Source organism: Taudactylus pleione, unplaced genomic scaffold, assembly GCF_031769625.1.
Source record: "Taudactylus pleione unplaced genomic scaffold, aTauple2 ptg000041l, whole genome shotgun sequence".
Classification (NCBI taxonomy): Eukaryota; Metazoa; Chordata; class Amphibia; order Anura; family Myobatrachidae; genus Taudactylus; species Taudactylus pleione.
Genome location: NW_028284443.1, coordinates 69,060,550 through 69,077,950, shown reverse-complemented (window position 1 = coordinate 69,077,950; position 17,401 = coordinate 69,060,550). Strand labels below are relative to the sequence as shown.

General features: G+C 42.3%; 1 protein-coding gene across 11 annotated transcripts in view; it reads right to left on the bottom strand.

The window, feature by feature from the left end:
- MYCBP2 (MYC binding protein 2) overlaps positions 1-17,401 on the bottom strand; it is a 339,358-nt gene that overhangs the window by 262,785 nt on the left and 59,172 nt on the right. For all 11 annotated transcript variants that reach the window (XM_088459230.1, XM_088459176.1, XM_088459189.1 and 8 more), the window contains exons 7-10: positions 15,605-15,676; positions 15,271-15,367; positions 5,048-5,121; positions 2,465-2,603 (exon numbers count right to left, since the gene is read on the bottom strand). In XM_088459230.1, coding sequence (XP_088315356.1) covers positions 2,465-2,603; positions 5,048-5,121; positions 15,271-15,367; positions 15,605-15,676 — 382 coding nt within the window. The remainder of the gene's footprint in view (positions 1-2,464; positions 2,604-5,047; positions 5,122-15,270; positions 15,368-15,604; positions 15,677-17,401) is intronic.

The following is a 17,401-nucleotide window of genomic DNA, read 5'->3' as shown; positions in this document are numbered from 1 at the left end:
TCTGTCTGTTTTTACCCAGTTTTGCTCTATTAATGCTTACAATTGTAAAGCGCAACGGAATATGCTGCGCTATATAAGAAACTGTTAATAAATAAATTATCTGGCAGAAGAGGGAAAAGGGACGCAAACTTGCGAGGAACAGAGAACTTCTTATCTGGGGCCTTCCACGCCTCGTCCACGAGATCTGAGAGATCCGAGGAAGCAGGGAAAGTAACAAACCTCTTGCGTCTACGCTTGAACGGTCCCACCGCTTGTGCTTGGGTATAAAAGTCCAGACTGACGCACCGGTTGCATAAAATCGGATTTTTTAAAAAAAAATCAAAAACGGATTTGATTTAAACAGGATTTTTTTTCAATTAAAAGTTGACAAATTTAAAAAAAAAAGATAAAAAAATTCCATTTAAATCCCAAAAATCTGATTTAAATCAAATAACTCAGATTTTGATTTAAAAAAAAAAATAAAAAATCTGATTTTTATGGACACGCGTCAAAAAACAACACCATGGTAGAGCTTTTTGCTCTGACAGCCTTCAGCTTGTAACTGGACGCAGGCCGGCAAGAAAACTAAACAGGTTACTGACCACTGCACTCCAGGACCTAGGGGAAAAAAAAAATGCAGAGTACTTAGCCTTCCTGGATTGATCAGTGTCACAGAGGGCCAAAGCACTCGAAGCAATACAGTTGAGCCTGCAGAGGCAGAATCCCCGTGTGAAAGCTGCATGATGCCTGTCTGAGCATCCTACGCAGCATATTAGACAAAGCCAAACAGTCAGAATGCGGGGTAAAGACCAGCGGCGATAGACTCCATCTCCCCCCCCCCACTCAGTGCAGCCACTCTCCAGTGCCGAAGTGTTACTCCCTCCTTGGTGGGGAAAACACTTGGTATGCCCTTGTACGGGCTTGCCTACGTGAGGGCACGCCTCCCAAAGGGGCAGTCTCTCTTCAGCCCAGCAAGATGGCGTCCGCACGCACCTTATAAAAGGGTGATGGCTCGCTCTGTCCCTGGCGGTCTCTAAACAGAACGGAGTGCTGTGAGGGGGGGGTGCCGCCGGTGAGCGCACCCCTCCTCCGCCGCGGCTGTAACAGGGAAGCCTCGCTTCCGCCAACCACTGCACTCTCCCTGTGTGCTGCAATAGGCAGCGCACAGGCACCTAAATAAAAGCAAAAGGTTATGAAACAAAATGAAAAAGTACTCACTTACAAATGGCTGCAGAGCAGCCCTCTGAAATCATACCTACCTCCCAAGGCACTTAATCTACACTGAAGTGATGGGGTTGCAGAGGGGAGGAGCTTAGAGTTAATGCTATAGGTTCGGTTAAGTGCCAGCTCCTTGCAGTCCAATCTACAACTCCCATGGTCCAGTGTCCCCCAGCCTTGCTGAAGAATAAAAAATAAAAAAAAACTCACAAATTTAACAATACATTCTCCAGCATTAAATCCTACAATCACCATAAGACATAGTGCAAGGTGCAACAAAATATATAAATTTAATAAAATCAAAGGAAACTGAAAAGTAGGCTGGCTTATTATAGGACATTCTAGGTTTTGTTCACCCTACTAATAAACTAACCGGACCCAATATATGAATTTTGTCATCCGGATAATCGACCCAATAACCAACTGTTGTCCAATTTGCCCACAATTTGTCGTCTGCGTGACCAGCATTAGGTGTAAATATGTCACAAAAACTAAAATTGAGCTATTTACTTTTACCATCCAGTAATACTAAATATTCATTTAAGACATTCTAAATTATACTTGTATAATAATCTATCATTTTTATACTATTATCTAATTTTAATACACATTCTGTAGTGAGGGATTACCCATTATTTTATACCCAATTGTGTGCATTTTGCTTCTTGCTTAATAAACTAGTCAATGTAAACTTACAATCATGCTTATCGGCTTATGCTGGGTACACACTGACAGATACATTGGCCGATCAATTGATCGGCCAATGAATCTGCTGCCCGTCGGCCAGTGTGTACCCATGATATGACGGTGAACGTTGCCGTTCACCGACATATCGCATTGGCTGTGCCGCACAGCCGATGGACAGATATGTCTGCAGACCGCCCGTACACACACAGCTGCAGCCGCAAGGAGGTGGGCGGGACACGCCCCCGACACGCCAACTGGCCACCGGGTCCCGCTCCCCCTGGACCCGATAGCACAAGCAGATGATGGCCGTGTGTATGAACGACCATCACTTGCAGATATATCTGTCATGTGTGTACCCAGCTTTATTGAGCTATCTGATGTCTGTTTCTGAATGTGGAATTAAACAAGCCATGTCTGTTGTGTGTGTGTTTAGAAGTAGCTACACTATAACCATAAAAATAAAAAACACAAAAAATTAAACACAGTAATGTTCTCAAACCATGCAAATCATAAGCCATATATACAAGCACTATTCCTACAATAAATAGCTACAATTATTTTGGGTTTTTTTAAGCCTTACTTAAGATATGCAAATCTTTCTCCAAATCAAATAATGAAATGCCACAAGCGTGCAAACATTTCCGAGCCAGTTTAAGTTGTAGTTCTTGCTGTAGTACAGGCTCTGTGCTGGTTGCAAATATCCGAACTACAAATCCATCCTAGAACAAAAGAAATATTTTTATTTTACATTTGACCACAGTATTAACAAAAAAATAATTTTATGAATATAAATGAATATTCCTGGTCATTAGTCTAAGGATAATTATACCTAAAATTTACTCTTTAGGAAACATCTCCAGTACACACCAGTTAGCACAAATGTGTGACTCCAAAGCTTCCCCTCCACTCGTTGACAACCAGGAACAGGGGAGGTTTGTGTAATGTCAGTTCTGATCATTGACAATGACTAGACAGAGCTGCTGCACTACCCAATCAGCATATTTGTAAGGATACAACACTGGCCAGTGTCAGCTTAAATTGTTGTAGTTTGTCAATGGAAATTGAAGAACCGGTTATAGTGGCACAAATGAGTTTGCCAAATACAAAATATTAACCAAGTGAGAGGTTATTTTTTAAAAAGACAAGAATAAAAAAGGTGTAATTATCCTTTGAATTTTTTTTTTTAATACTCGAAAAGTCAAAGTTCCATATTTCTTTGTATAGGAATGAATCTACAAACATATAAATATGTACGCACACACTTAAGGTATCCCAGTTTTTAGTGCTCAATTTTAGAGACAATTTAGGGCCTTTTAATCCTGTTTTTTTCTTACAAGCAAGAGGGGAGAGGGCAGAGCGTGCCAGGAGACAGTGGCTCAAAGGCAAAGAGTGGAGGTTATCAGGGGACAGGGTAAATAAATACATAAATATAGAATCAACCAACCACTGTAATATTCTCCTGCGTTTCCCTCTAAGGGGCATAGTCAATTAAGTGTGAGAAAAGCAAAAATCCAGCACCTGCGGGGTTTTTGCTATTCATTTAGGAACGGGGTTTTTGATTTTTTGAGCACCTCCAGAGAACGACAGATTTTTCCTAAAATCCATAATTTTAGAAGAAATGGTCGGGAAGTGCTCTGGGACCCCCGGCGACACCCCTCCTAATGACTAATTAAGCAATTGGAAGATTCCAATTAGCTTAATTAGTGAGTAATTACTCACCTTCTGAAGAGCTGTCTTCTCTCCCCAGCATCGGGACCCGGTCTCTTGCAGCAGTGGTGAGTATGTCAAGTTTGTGAGTGTATATGTACGAACGTGTGTGTATATGTAGGAGTGTGACCCCGGTGTTTGTGTGTGTCCCTAGTGTACGTATGCCCCCCCCCCGGGATGGCCGCTGGGAGAGCTACATCTCCCAGCAGCCCTTGTGCCTCCCTTCATCCCGCTCCCCAGTGAGAAGATGGAAGGGAGGCCACCGGGAGCGCAGAGACCCCTGGATAGGTAAGTGATTATATATTTTTTTTTTACGCGGCGCAGGGTTTTCAGAGCTGAAAACCAAGCGCCGCGTATAGAAAAACTATATAAAAAAACCCTGACTTTTTTCTTATTGGATCCTGCGGGTATCGGGATCGTGCATACCCGCAGTAATCAAAAATTGAGCGCGAGGTTGTTTTCCCTCGCTAAACCTTGTGCCCAATTGAAAATGCCCCTATATGTCAAGCAACTTTCTCACTTGTCTACTTCCTTCTCCATGCTGGAACGGTTTCTTTTCACACTTCTGTAGTGAAAAAATCCAACCATCTGCCAACCACTGCAAATCATATAACCTTGATCTAGGACTAGTCCCTGAAAATCCTTTTTAGTGCTGGAGTCTAGATTCTACTTACTCGGCAGACAAAGGTATTGCTGAGCACATTACTTGAAGTGGGACAGCCTGGTTAGGCAAGAGGGTGACGAGGTGGGAGTGAATGGGAATGGAAGAGGGACAGTTACCAATTATGGAGAGGTCCTGCCGTTAACTATAGCTTTGCTCACTGAAGCTTTAGAAGCCAGTGCAAGTATGAAATAAGCACAGGAACTTTACTATGCTGCTTCTGAGCTGATCGGACACTTTCAGGCTTCATTGAGACATCAGAATTCAGTACTCCCCGTCTCCGGCACAACCAAACTATGCCGTGCCTCTTTCCCCGCTATGCCAACCTGGATTCCGCTATAATATAGTTTCAGAATTGCAGTTTGCACTCATGTTAAGGTATATCATTTGGGGTGCATCCAAACTTGTCACAGGGAAGGAATCTCAGTCTCTGGGCATCCACTATAATAATATCGAACAAGGCTATACGTCATGTAAAATGATCACATGATGTACAGCATTGTTCCATAGCATGTGAAAATACTATTGTTGGTGGTATAAACTTCAAGTGATTTTTCTATTACAAGTGTGGTGAGTGCCCTATTTGCAAACACACACACATTATATTAATGCTGGTTGTTGTATACTATCCTATTCCAGTAATTAAAGATCTGTTACCAGCATGTTGTTACTGCAAATAATACAATGTAAAGAGCTGCAAATACGAAATATTACGCACACACACACATTATATATATATATATATATATATATATATATATATATATATATATATATATATAATGAAGTACTCACATCTTTAGAAGCAGCAATCTGGTTTATGAATTCCCCATCAGTAAAGAGGATGTTCTGTCCGTCAGCATTACAATCTGGTTTGGCAAAGAGAAGAAAATGCAACTATTAATCTGCAATTAAATTATTACCACCTAAATATATATTATATTCTGTGGTATGATAAAATAAGTAATTCTTTTACTATACAATTAATTTGCGACACACACTACCGTTCAAAAGTTTGTATCACCCAGACAATTTTGTGTTTTACATGAAAACTGACTTTTATCAAATGAGTTGCAAAATTAATAGAACATATAGTCAAGACATTGGCAAGGTTAGAAATAATGATTTTTATTTGAAATAATTTTGTCCTTTAAACTTTGCTTTCGTCAAAGAATGTTCCTTTTGCAGCAATGACAGCATTGCAGACCTTTGGCATTCTAGCTGTTAATTTGTTGAGGTAATCTGAAGAAATTTCACCCCACGCTTCCAGAAGCACCTCCACAAGTTGGATTGGCTTGATGGGAACTTCTTGCGTACCATACGATGAAGCTACTCCCACAACATCAATGGGGTTGAGATCTGGTGACTGCGCTGGCAACTCCATTACAGATAGAATACCAGCTGCCGCTGCCTGCTTCTTCCCTATATAGTTCTTGCATAATTTCAAGGTGTGCTTTGGGTCATTGTCCTGTGAAATTGGCTCCAATCAAGCGCTGTCCACAGCGTATGGCATGGCGTTGCAAAATGGAGTGATAGCCTTCTTTATTCAAAATCCCTTTTACCTTTACAAATCTCCTACTTTGCCAGCCTCAAAGCAGCCCCAGACCATCACATTACCTCCACCATGCTTGACAGATGGTGTCAGGGACTCTTCCAGCATCTTTTCACTTGTTCTGCGTCTCACATATGTTCTTCTGTGTGATCCAAACACCTCAAACTTCGATTCGCCTGTCCATAACACTTTTTCCAATCTTCCTCTGTCCAATGTCTGTCCTTTTGCCCATATTAAACTTTTCCTTTTATTGGCCAGTCTCAGATATGGCTTTTTCTTTGCCACTCTGCCTAGAAGGCCAGCATCCCAGGGTCGCCTCTTCACTGTAGACGTTGACACAGGCGTTTTGCGGGTACCATTTAATGAAGCTGCCAGTTGAGGACTTGTGAGGCGACTATTTCTCAAACTAGAGACTCTAATGTACTTGTCTTCTTGCACAGTTGTGCACCGGGGCTCCCAATTCTCTTTCTACCCTGGTTAGAGCCTGTTTGTGCTGTTCTCTGAAGGGTGTAGTACACACCCTTGTAGGAAATGTTCAGTTTCATGACAATTTCTCACATGGAATAGCCTTCATTTCTAAGAACAAGAATAGGGCTCGACAAATCCCGGGGGCCAGGTCGCCATGGAGACTAAAATTTTACTCCTGGCGACCAGATTTTACAAAAGCCCAGGTACTGTAAAAAATAAAGCTAATTGGCATTAGCAGTACTAATAATGAGTCTGAGTGACTCATTATAGTATGCTGACCAGTCAGTCACTGCGGGCATTAAGAAGGAGGTGGCATCTCAGGGCAGCGATCAACAGCACTGTCAGGCATTACAGTCACAATGGAGCCTGCCTGGCATACAGGAAGGATCAGCTCGGCCCCCCTCATTTTGACGTGTGATGTCACTTGCTGAGTTGCTGCCGCCGCGCACATGTTGTTTGATGCCTGCCAGACCAGTTGAGTCTAGTACCCCTGCAGCTGCCGGCAGGGTAGACACAGCCGACCAGTAGAACAACAGGGGCCGAAGCGCATAGACTTCAGCTAGGACTACAAGGAGCCGGAGGGGAGCTGCGGGTGAGTGACTGGGCGCAGCCACAGCAGGAGGAAAAAGGTGACCTATATTATATATATATATATATATATATATATATATATATGTGTATGTAACTAGTGGATTCTTTAGAGCGCCAGAAATCTGCGGTTTATCATAAAAAAAAAAAAAAAAAAAAATTATATATATATATATATATATATATTCCTAGAGTAATAATAGTATATAAATATCAAAATATGACATAAAACAATGGGGGGTACCCCCCCAAAATATATGGGGTGTCAGCTCAATCCAATAGAAATGAGGGGTGGTGAACCCTTTAGAAAATTGTGAAACTAGCAGAATTGGATCAGAGCGCCAGAAAGTGTGAAAACAGTATATAAATTTTAAAGTGCAAGTGCTGTAGTGCAAAGAATGACCTAATTAAAAGAATAATATAGCACCAGTCGGAAGGTATACATAAAAACAATGCAGTTTATTTCTAAAAGTAATTATAAAAGACGGGAACATATACAATATACAGACTATGTAATTCTTATCTTATTCCGAGGAGAAGTGTGGCAATGTTGTAAGGGAGCCTTACAACATTGCCACACTTCTCCTCGGAATAAGATAAGACACTTTGTTTTAAAATTCACAATAATTTATATGCTCTTATCCATGTTTCTTTTATTATTTTATTGTCCAATTTCGTTATTTGTTATTACATAGTCTGTATATTGTATATGTTCCTGTCTTTTATAATTACTTTTATAAATAAACTGCATTGTTTTTATGTATACCTTCCGACTGGTGCTATATTATTCTTTTAATTAGGTCATTCTTTGCACTACAGCACTTGCACTTTAAAATTTATATACGGTTTTCACACTCTATGGCACTTTCTGGCGCTTTGATCCAATTCTGCTAGTTTCACACACATATATATATATATATATATATACATACATACATACATACATACACAGTCAGGTGCATAAATATCGGGACATTGACAGAATTTTAATATTTGGGCATATATTCACCACCACAATGGCTTTGAAATGAAACAAACAAGATGTGCTTTAACTGCAGACTTTCAGATTTAATTTGAGGGTAATTACATCCAATCAGGTGAACGGTGTAGGAATTACAACGGTTTCTATATGTGCCTCCCACTTTTTAAGGGGCCAAAAGTAATGGGACTGAACTCAAAAGCTATTTCATGGACAGGTGTGGGCTATTCCCTCGTTATTTCATTATCAATTAAGCAGGTAAAAGGTCTGGAGTCGATTTTAGGTGTGACATTTGCATTTGGAATCAGTTGCTGTCGACTCTCAAAATGAGATCCAAAGAGCTGTCACTATCAGTGAAGCAAGCCATCATTAGGCTGAAAAGTCAAAACAAACCCATCAGAGAGATAGCAAAAACATTAGGTGTGGCCAAATCAACTGTTTGGAACATTACTAAAAAGAAAGAATGCACCGGAGAGCTCAGCAACACCAAAAGACCAGGAAGACCACGGAAATCAACTGTGGTGGATGACAGAAGAATTATTTCTTTGGTGAAGAAAAACCCCTTCACAACAGTTGGCCAAATCAAGAACACTCTCCAGGAGGTAGATGTATAGCGTTCCCGCTAGGCTGTTTTAGCGGGGCGCGGCGCCCTGCCCTCCAGGAGGAGGGCAAAAAGTGCCCTGCCCTAACAGCCTGCGGGAGCCGTTCTCACCCGCGGGACGCAGTGTCCCGCGGGTGGACAAACATGCGGTGACCCGGTCACCGCCGGAGAATAGACGCCGGGCGCATGCGCCCGGCATCTATTCTCCCTTTCTGCAGCGCTTGGGGGCTGCCCGGCATGTCCGTAAGCGCCGGGCACGCCCCCAAGTATGACGAAAAGGGGACGCGTCTTATAGACACTAGATGGGAACACTAGATGTATATTGTGAAGTTTTCTCTTGATTGTTGACTTTGACACAGAGTGAATATAGAGGGTTCACCACAAGATGTAAACCATTGGTGAGCCTCAAAAACAGGAAGACCAGATTAGAGTTTGCCAAACAACATCTAAAAAAGCCATTACGGTTCTGGAACAACATCCTATGGACAAATGAGACAAAGATCAACTTGTACCAGAGTGATGGGAAGAGAAGAGTATGGAGAAGGAAAGGAACTGCTCATGATCCTCATCAGTGAAGCATGGTGGTGGTAGTGTCATGGCGTGTACATGTATGGCTGCCAATGGAACTGGTTACCTTGTATTTATTGATGATGTGACTGCTGACAAAAGCAGCAGAATGAATTCTGAAGTGTTTCGGGCAATATTATATGCTCATATTCAGTCAAATGCTTCAGAAATCATTGGACGGCGCTTCACAGTGCAGATGGACAAGGATCCGAAGCATGCCGCAAAGGCAACCAAAGAGTTTTTTAAGGCTAAAAAGTGGAATGTTACGCAATGGCCAAGTCAATCCCCTGACCTGAATCCGATTGAGCATGCATTTCACTTGATGAAGACAAAACTGAAGGGAAAATGCCCCAAGAACAAGCAGGAACTGAAGACATATGCAGTAGAGGCCTGGCAGAGCATCACCAGGGATGAAACCCAGCGTCTGGTGATGTCTATGCGTTCCAGACTTCAGGCTGTAATTGCCTGCAAAGGATTTGCAACAAAGTATTTAAAAGTGAAAGTTAGATTTAGGATTGTTTAGTTTGACCCATTACTTTTTGCCCCTTAAAAAGTGGGAGGCACATATAGAAACCGTTGTAATTCCTACACCGTTCACCTGATTTGGATGTAATTACCCTCAAATTAAATCTGAAAGTCTGCAGTTAAAGCACATCTTGTTTGTTTCATTTCAAAGCCATTGTGGTGGTGAATAGAGGCCAAAATATGAAAATTCTGTCAATGTCCCAATATTTATGCACCTGACTGTATATGTGTGTATATATATATATTTATTTCCCAGGCCTATCACTTACTGTACATGCACTGTGTCCTCCCTTCATGTTCCCTGTGTATATACAGACCTCCCTCTCTGCCCCCTGTGCATATACAGTCCCCCTTCCCTGCCCCCCGTGCATATACAGTCCCCCCTCCCTGCCCCCCGTGCATATACAGTCCCCCCTCCCTGCCCCCCTGTGCATATACAGTCCCCCCTCCCTGCCCCCCTGTGCATATACAGTCCCCCCTGCCTGCATATACAGTCCCCTCCCTGCCCCCCTGTGCATGTACAGTCCCCCCTCCCTGCCCCCCTGTGCATATACAGTCCCCCCTCCCTGCCCCCCTGTGCATATACAGTCCCCCCTCCCTGCCCCCCTGTGCATATACAGTCCTCCGTCTCTGCCCTCTGTGTATATACAGTACAGTCCTCCTCCCTGCCCCCTGTGCTATAACTTTTCATATGTTTTGGTCATGGACGATGGTCTGGCTCCTAAACTTTTAAGCTGGCTCCTAGTTTTTAGAAAAATTTGTCGAGCCCTGGAATAGACTGTCGAGTTTCACATGAAAGTTCTCTTTTTCTGGCCATTTGGAGAGTATAATCGAACCCACAAATGTGATGCTCTAGATACTCAACTAGCTCAAAGGAAGGCCAGTTTGATAGCTTCTCTAACGAGCAAACCCATTTTCAGCTGTGCTAACATAATTGCACAAGGGTTTTCTAATCCATTAGTCTTCTAACACGCTTAGCAAACACAATGTACCATTAGAACACTGAAGTGATGGTTGCTGGAAATGGGCCTCTATACACCTATGTAGATATTCCTTTAAAAAATAGATGTTTGCAGCTAGTATAGTCATTTACCACATTAACAATGTATACAGTGTATTTCTGATTAATTTAACGTTATCTTCATTGAAAAAACAGTGCTTTTCTTTCAAAAATAAGGACATTTCTAAGTGACCCCAAACTTTTGAACGGTATTGTAGATAAATGTAAGATCCAGTCTACATTATCATGTCATTTTAACAAACCAAACAAAATGTGTGCCTAAAAAGATCGCAACACATAAGGCTTAGGCAACCAAAATAATAACTTTCTAGGTTTTTCTTTTTACTAGCTACTGAATTAATTTCAGTTACATTTAAAAACTAAAAAAAATATTTATGTTATAGGGGTTACCCTGCATCAGTTCCATGCAGCAGTTGTCATGGTATCACTTAAGGGTATTGGTTTATTTGTTCTGGCTATTGAGCCCTTTGCTAATGTAAATATACATGGTTTAAAAACAATGCAGTGAGGATAAAATCGCATACTGCTTTGCTTATCTGATGCTGGACACTTTACTATAGATCAGGGGTTACGAACGATGGTCCTCAAGGAACACTAAAGCTGGCCACACACTAGACCAACTTTCATCCAACCTTCATCCAACCATCCAACTAGCTGGCTGGTTGGAATGAAAATCTGGTAACATATGGGAGTAAATGATGATCAGCAATTTGCTCCTAAATGCCAGAAAACAAATGAAAATGGTCGTCAGACAAGTTTGTTAAATGTTTGATCTAAACAATTTGTTCAAACAGCAGTTTTTGTCCATTTTCCGGCGTTTGGGAGCAAATTGCTGATTGTCATTTGCTTTCATACGTTACCAGATTTTCATTCCAACCAATCAACTAGTTGGATGGTTGGATGTAAGTTGGTCTAATGTTAGACCAGCTTAACAGTCCAGGTTTTGAGGATAGCCATACTGGAGCACAGGTGACTTCATTAGTACCTCAGTTATTTTGATTTAACCATCTGTGCTCAAGCCTGGATATCACCAAAACCAGGACTGTTCAAGTGTGCCTTGAGGACCAAGGTTGGGAATCACTGCTGTAGATAATAAATTAATTTGGACACTACTATGGCTTAACAATCAATAAATGGGGATTTAAGCTGGGTACACACTGATCAATATATCAGACTAGCGGGCGTTATATCTATAGTGCATCGCCGGGTGCGTACAGCGGATAGGTCTGTGATAGACATCGTTCATAGACATATCTGATATGCTGTGCAGCACAGCAGATGGTAGACATATCTGAAAGGTATATTGGCCATCTGCTGGTGTATACGGGTGACCTGACGATACACATGCTGTGACACCTGGCGGTGATTGACAGCTCAACTGGGCGTCGATTTAAATGCCCGCCCATTTGAGCTGTCATGCCAGAAATATCGGGCAGACGAATTGGTAAATGCCTTCCAGGCATAAAGTGCTTAAGAAATTGGTGTCAGTTGAGGAGAAAGTCCAGTGGTTAAAATAGGGGAGGGGGAGGGGGAGCGGGAGAGAGAATATTATATATCCCCCCCCTATGTGTGTAATATATATATTACACAGATACATAGACAGACACTCACGCCCATCAGCCATAACATTAAAGCCACCTGCTTGATATTATGAAGTACCCCCTTGTGCCGCCAAAACAGCTTTGACCCGTCGAGGCATGGACTCCACAAGACCTCTGAAGGTGTCCTGTGGTTTCAGCATCAAAACGTTAGCAGCAGATCTTTAGGGGTAGACAACCTTGGTCCGGAGAGACCTACCAACAGTGCATGTTTTCCAGGTCTCTTCACTGAATCACGAGTGAAATAATTAGCTCCACCTGTGGATCTTTTCAAATGTATTAGTGCAGGCCTGGCCAACCTGTGGCTCTCCAGCTGTTGTGAAACTACAAGTCCCAACATGCCGTGCAACAGTTTTAGCATTCCCTAACAGCAAAACTGTAGCAGGGCAGGCTGGGACTTGTAGTTTCACAACAGCTGGAGAGCCACAGGTTGGCCAGGCCTGTATTAGTGAATACACCTGGGCACAACCTACAGTGCCTTGCAAAAGTATTCACCCCCTTGGCTTTTTACTTTTTTTGTTACATTACAATGTCATTTTTTTTTTTATCTGAATTTTATGTGATGGATCTGCACAAAATAGTCTAATTTGGTGAAGTGAAATGAGAAAAATATATATAACAAAGAATCTTTATAAATAAAATTCTGAAAATTGGCATGTGCATATGTAATCACCCCCTTTGCTATGAAGCCCCTCAAAAGTTCTGGTGCAACCAATTACCTTCAGAAGTCACAATTAGTGAAATGAAGTTCACCTGTGTGAAATCTAAGTGTCACATGATCTGTCAGTATAAAAACACCTTTTCTGAAAGGCCCCAGAAGCTGCAACACCACTAAGTAAGAGGCATCATACCATGAAGACCAAGGAGCTCTCCAAACAAGTCAGGAACAAAGTTGTTGAGAAGTACAATTCTGGGTTGGGTTATAAAAAAGTATCCAAATCTTTGATGATCCCCCGGAGCACCATCAAATCCATCATCATCAAATGGAAAGAACATGGTACCACAATAAACCTGCCAAGAGAGGGCCACCCACGAAAACTCACAGACCAGGCAAGGAGGGCATTAATCAGAGAGTCAGCGCAGAGACCAAAGGAGCTGCAGAGTTCCACAGCAGAGACTGGTATATCTGTGCATATGACCACAATAAGCCGTACACTCCATAGAGTCGGGCTTTATGGAAGAGTGGCGACAAAAAAGCCATTACTTAGTGATAAAACTAAGCCGACACAATTTGAGTTTGCCAAAAGGCATGTGGGCGACTCCCCAAATGTATGGAGGAAGGTGCTCTGGTCAAATGAGACTAAAATTGAACTTTTCGGCAACCAATGAAAACGCTATGTCTGGCGGAAACCCAACACATGCCATCACCCCAAGAACACCATCCCCACAGTGAAACATGGTGGTGGCAGCATCATGTTGTGGGGATGGGAAACTGATTTGAGTCGAGGGAAAGATGAATGGTGCTAAAGACAGAGATATTCTTGAGCAAAACCTGCTTCGGTCTGCCTGTGATTTGAGACTGGGACGGAGGTTCACCTTCCAGCAGAACAATGACCCAAAGCATACTGCTAAAGCAACACTCGAGTGGTTTAAGGGGTAACATTTAAATGTGTTGGAATGGCCTAGTCAAAGCCTAGATCTCAATCCAATTGAGAATCTGTGGTCAGACATGGAGATTGCACAAGCGGACACCATCCAACATGAAGGAGATGGAGCAGTTTTGCCTTGAGGAATGGGCAAAAATTCCAGGGGCAAGATGTGGCAAGCTCATAGAGACTTATCCAAAGCGACTTGCAGCTGTAATTGCCGCAAAAGGTGGCTCGACAAAGTACTGACTTTAGGGGGTGAATAGTTATGCACGCTGAAGTTTTCTGTTATGTAGTCCTAAATGTTGTTTGATTCACGATATAAAAAAACACAACTTCACAGTTGTAGGCATGTTCTGTGAATGAAATTATGCACACTTTCAAACAATCCATTTTAATTCCAGGTTGTGAGGCAACAAAACATGAAAAATGCAAAGGGGTGTGAATACTTTTGCAAGGCACTGTAGGTGATATGGAAAATGTGAACATTTAGCAGCTCTCGAGGACTGAGGTTGGCTACCCCTGCTTTAAGTCCTGTAAGTTGTGAGGTGGGGTCACCATGGCTCCGACTTGTTTCTCCAGCACATCCCACAGAAACTGAGTTAGATTGAGATTTTGGGAATTTGGAGGCAAAGTCAACACCGTGAACTCTGTCATGTTGGAAGGTACTACCCAATGCATACCGGGAATACTCAACAAGACGTGCTGCTTTTGGAGATGCTTTGACCCAGTCATCTAGCCATCACAATTTGGCCCTTGTCAAAGTCACTAATATCCTTATGCTTGCCCATTTTCCAACACTTCAACAAATGAGAATTCACTTGCTCCCTAATATATCCCACCCCTTGACCGGTGCCACTGTAACGAGATAATCGATGTTATTCACTTCACCCGTCAGGGGTTTTAAAGTTATAAATGAAGAAAGAAATAAAAGAAAAGAATCTTCAAATAAAGCATTCTCCACAATGCACTGCATAGGACACACTAACGGGAAATAAGGTAGCAAACAGCACTTCAGATTTCAAACATTTACTCTACATATTTCTTTTCTAAAAATATCAAGGAAGGGACAACAGAAATGACATGAAATACAATCAACAGAACACCACCTTCACACCCAACACAAAGTAAAAAAAAATAAAATCAAAAACATTTTAAAGCGCACTTCATCACTACTCTATATAAAACCAGGGAAGAGTTTGCATGCAGGAAACAACCAAAATAAAGGTGGCGACAGACTGATGAGAACAGTAGTCAGACACTACATATATTTGTACTGGCCAAAGCCCAATATTTCAGTGAAGTCATCCTGCCACATCTCTGAACAGGCAAAGTTGACAATATCGTGCAAGCTGGCCTGCATGTACGGACGACCATAGATATCATTATCGTTTATGCGGGAACGAGCATCGTTGGTCGTTCACTGCATAAAAATTAACGATAAATCGTTGAATGATATAGTTATCGTTCATATCGTTTATAGATATCGCACAGTGTGTACGCACCTTAACTGAAAAAAACTGCATTATCTACCTGGCACAGTTACTGTTCCATCCTGTTCCAAAGTCTCGGAGTTAATCCGTATGGCTGTCACACTATGATTGCTCACATCTCTGTAAAGCAAGTAACCCTGGTGCAGAGAATATAATTGTTAGCCATTGAAATGTACAGACAAAGGAAATGAACATTAACACTTTTCATAAGTCGGACACGTGTCAATATTGTTTTCTTACAACTTTTAAGCAACACGCAGGTACATACTATTCTGAACAAAGAACCAAATTTATCGGGGGAGCAGACAAATCACGAGTCAGGTAAATTGAATATGAGGCCACAAAATTAATATAATAAAATGTGTTCACCATACCTGAGCGTACCCTAACCAAGACTTCTTCTCTCTTCGGCTCTTGATGCGGGAAGTGGAATTGTAGATGTGGCCCTTTAAAAAATAATCATCAGGTTAACACACCAGATAAATAACAAGGGCGATGTGTGAACACCTAGGGGTATAATTACTAAAGTGAGAGTTTATAGTAGTGGAGATGTTACCCATAGCAACCAATCAGATTATACCTATAATCTCCTAGAAGGTGCTAGTTAAATGTTAAGTAGAATCTGAATGGTTGCTATGGGCAACATCTCCATTTCTAAAATCTGTCAATTTAGTAAATAAACCCCCTAGAGTGAAATCACAGTTCTCAATCTGTAGATCAATAAATACCTTATTATTGACTGTACCATAATTTTATTTTTTTGTTATATGATAGAATTCAGTGCTGTGCACTGATACAAAACCTAATACAATTTGAAACGAAGAGGGAAAATATATGTATATAAAAAAAATGAAAAATGTTTGAGACATAAGTAATCATTGCGTGCAAAGGATTTAGTATTATTTAGTATTGTTGCCCAAACAATAGAATATTCCAGCAGCGTAATGCAGTGCCATCAGTCCCAAGTTGTCCACAATTGGTTCGAGGAGTATTTTAGACAGTTCCAACAAATGGTGTGGCCACCACGTTCGCCTGACATGAGTCCAATAGAGCATTTTTGGGATGTGATGGAGAGGTCCATTTGCACCCAAAATCCTGCACCTACAAATATCAGGGAGCTGTCCAGACGGCATGGGTCAACATCTCTCCAGAGGTCTTCCGCTCACTTGTGGAATTGATGCCAAGTCGAGTTACTGCACTTTGCCGGGCTAGAGGGGATCCTACACGATACTAGGTATCTATTCTAAAGCTGGCCATACACCTGCACGATTTCGGGCCGATTGCCCGATTTTCGAAGGGTCATAAGATGAATCTTGTGAAAAACAAGAGATATGGTAAGAACTTACCTTTGTTATCTCTGTTTCTACGAAGTCCATAGGGTTGACCTTGGGGTATAGCTGGATCTGGATCCATGGGCACCACGCAGTTAAAGCTTTGCTGCTCCCAGGATGCACTTGGGTCCGTCCTCCTCTATACCCCGCCCCCGGCCACAGGCACCTCAGTTGGTAAGCAGCTAAGGCCGGAGGAGGAGACTAAACAGAGAGAAGGAAGACTGGAACACACAAGAAACCATACTCACAGAAATGGGAGACGGAAAACCGGTGACCAGCTACACAGCCCATTTGAAGCCAGGTGCGTCAGGGTGGTCGCCCTGTGGACCCTATGGACTTCGTAGAAACAGAGATAACAAAGGTAAGTTCTTACCATATCTCTTGTTTTCTACTTCAGGGTCCATAGGGGGTCCACAGGGTTGACCTTGGGGATGTCCCAAAGCAGTTCAACTAAGGGCGGGGATGCTCCTGTGCTGAAAGGAGTACCCGGCGCCCAAAGGATGCATCCTGAGAGGCGAAGGTGTCAAACGCATAGAACCTCAAAAACGTTTGAATTGAAGACCAAGTGGCCGCCTTACACAGCTGAACAGCGGAGGCGCCACGTCTAGCAGCCCAAGAGGGACCCACAGAACGAGTGGAATGAGCCTTAACAGAGGCTGGCACAGGTAAACCCTCCTGTGCATAAGCCTCACAAATAACGGAATGAAGCCAACGGGCTAACGTTTGCTTGTTGGCAGGCCAACCCCTCTTGTGAAAACCGAAGAGGACAAACAAAGAATCCGACTTCCTAACCGAAGCAGTCCGATCCACATAGATTCTAAGTGCCCGGACTACATCTAA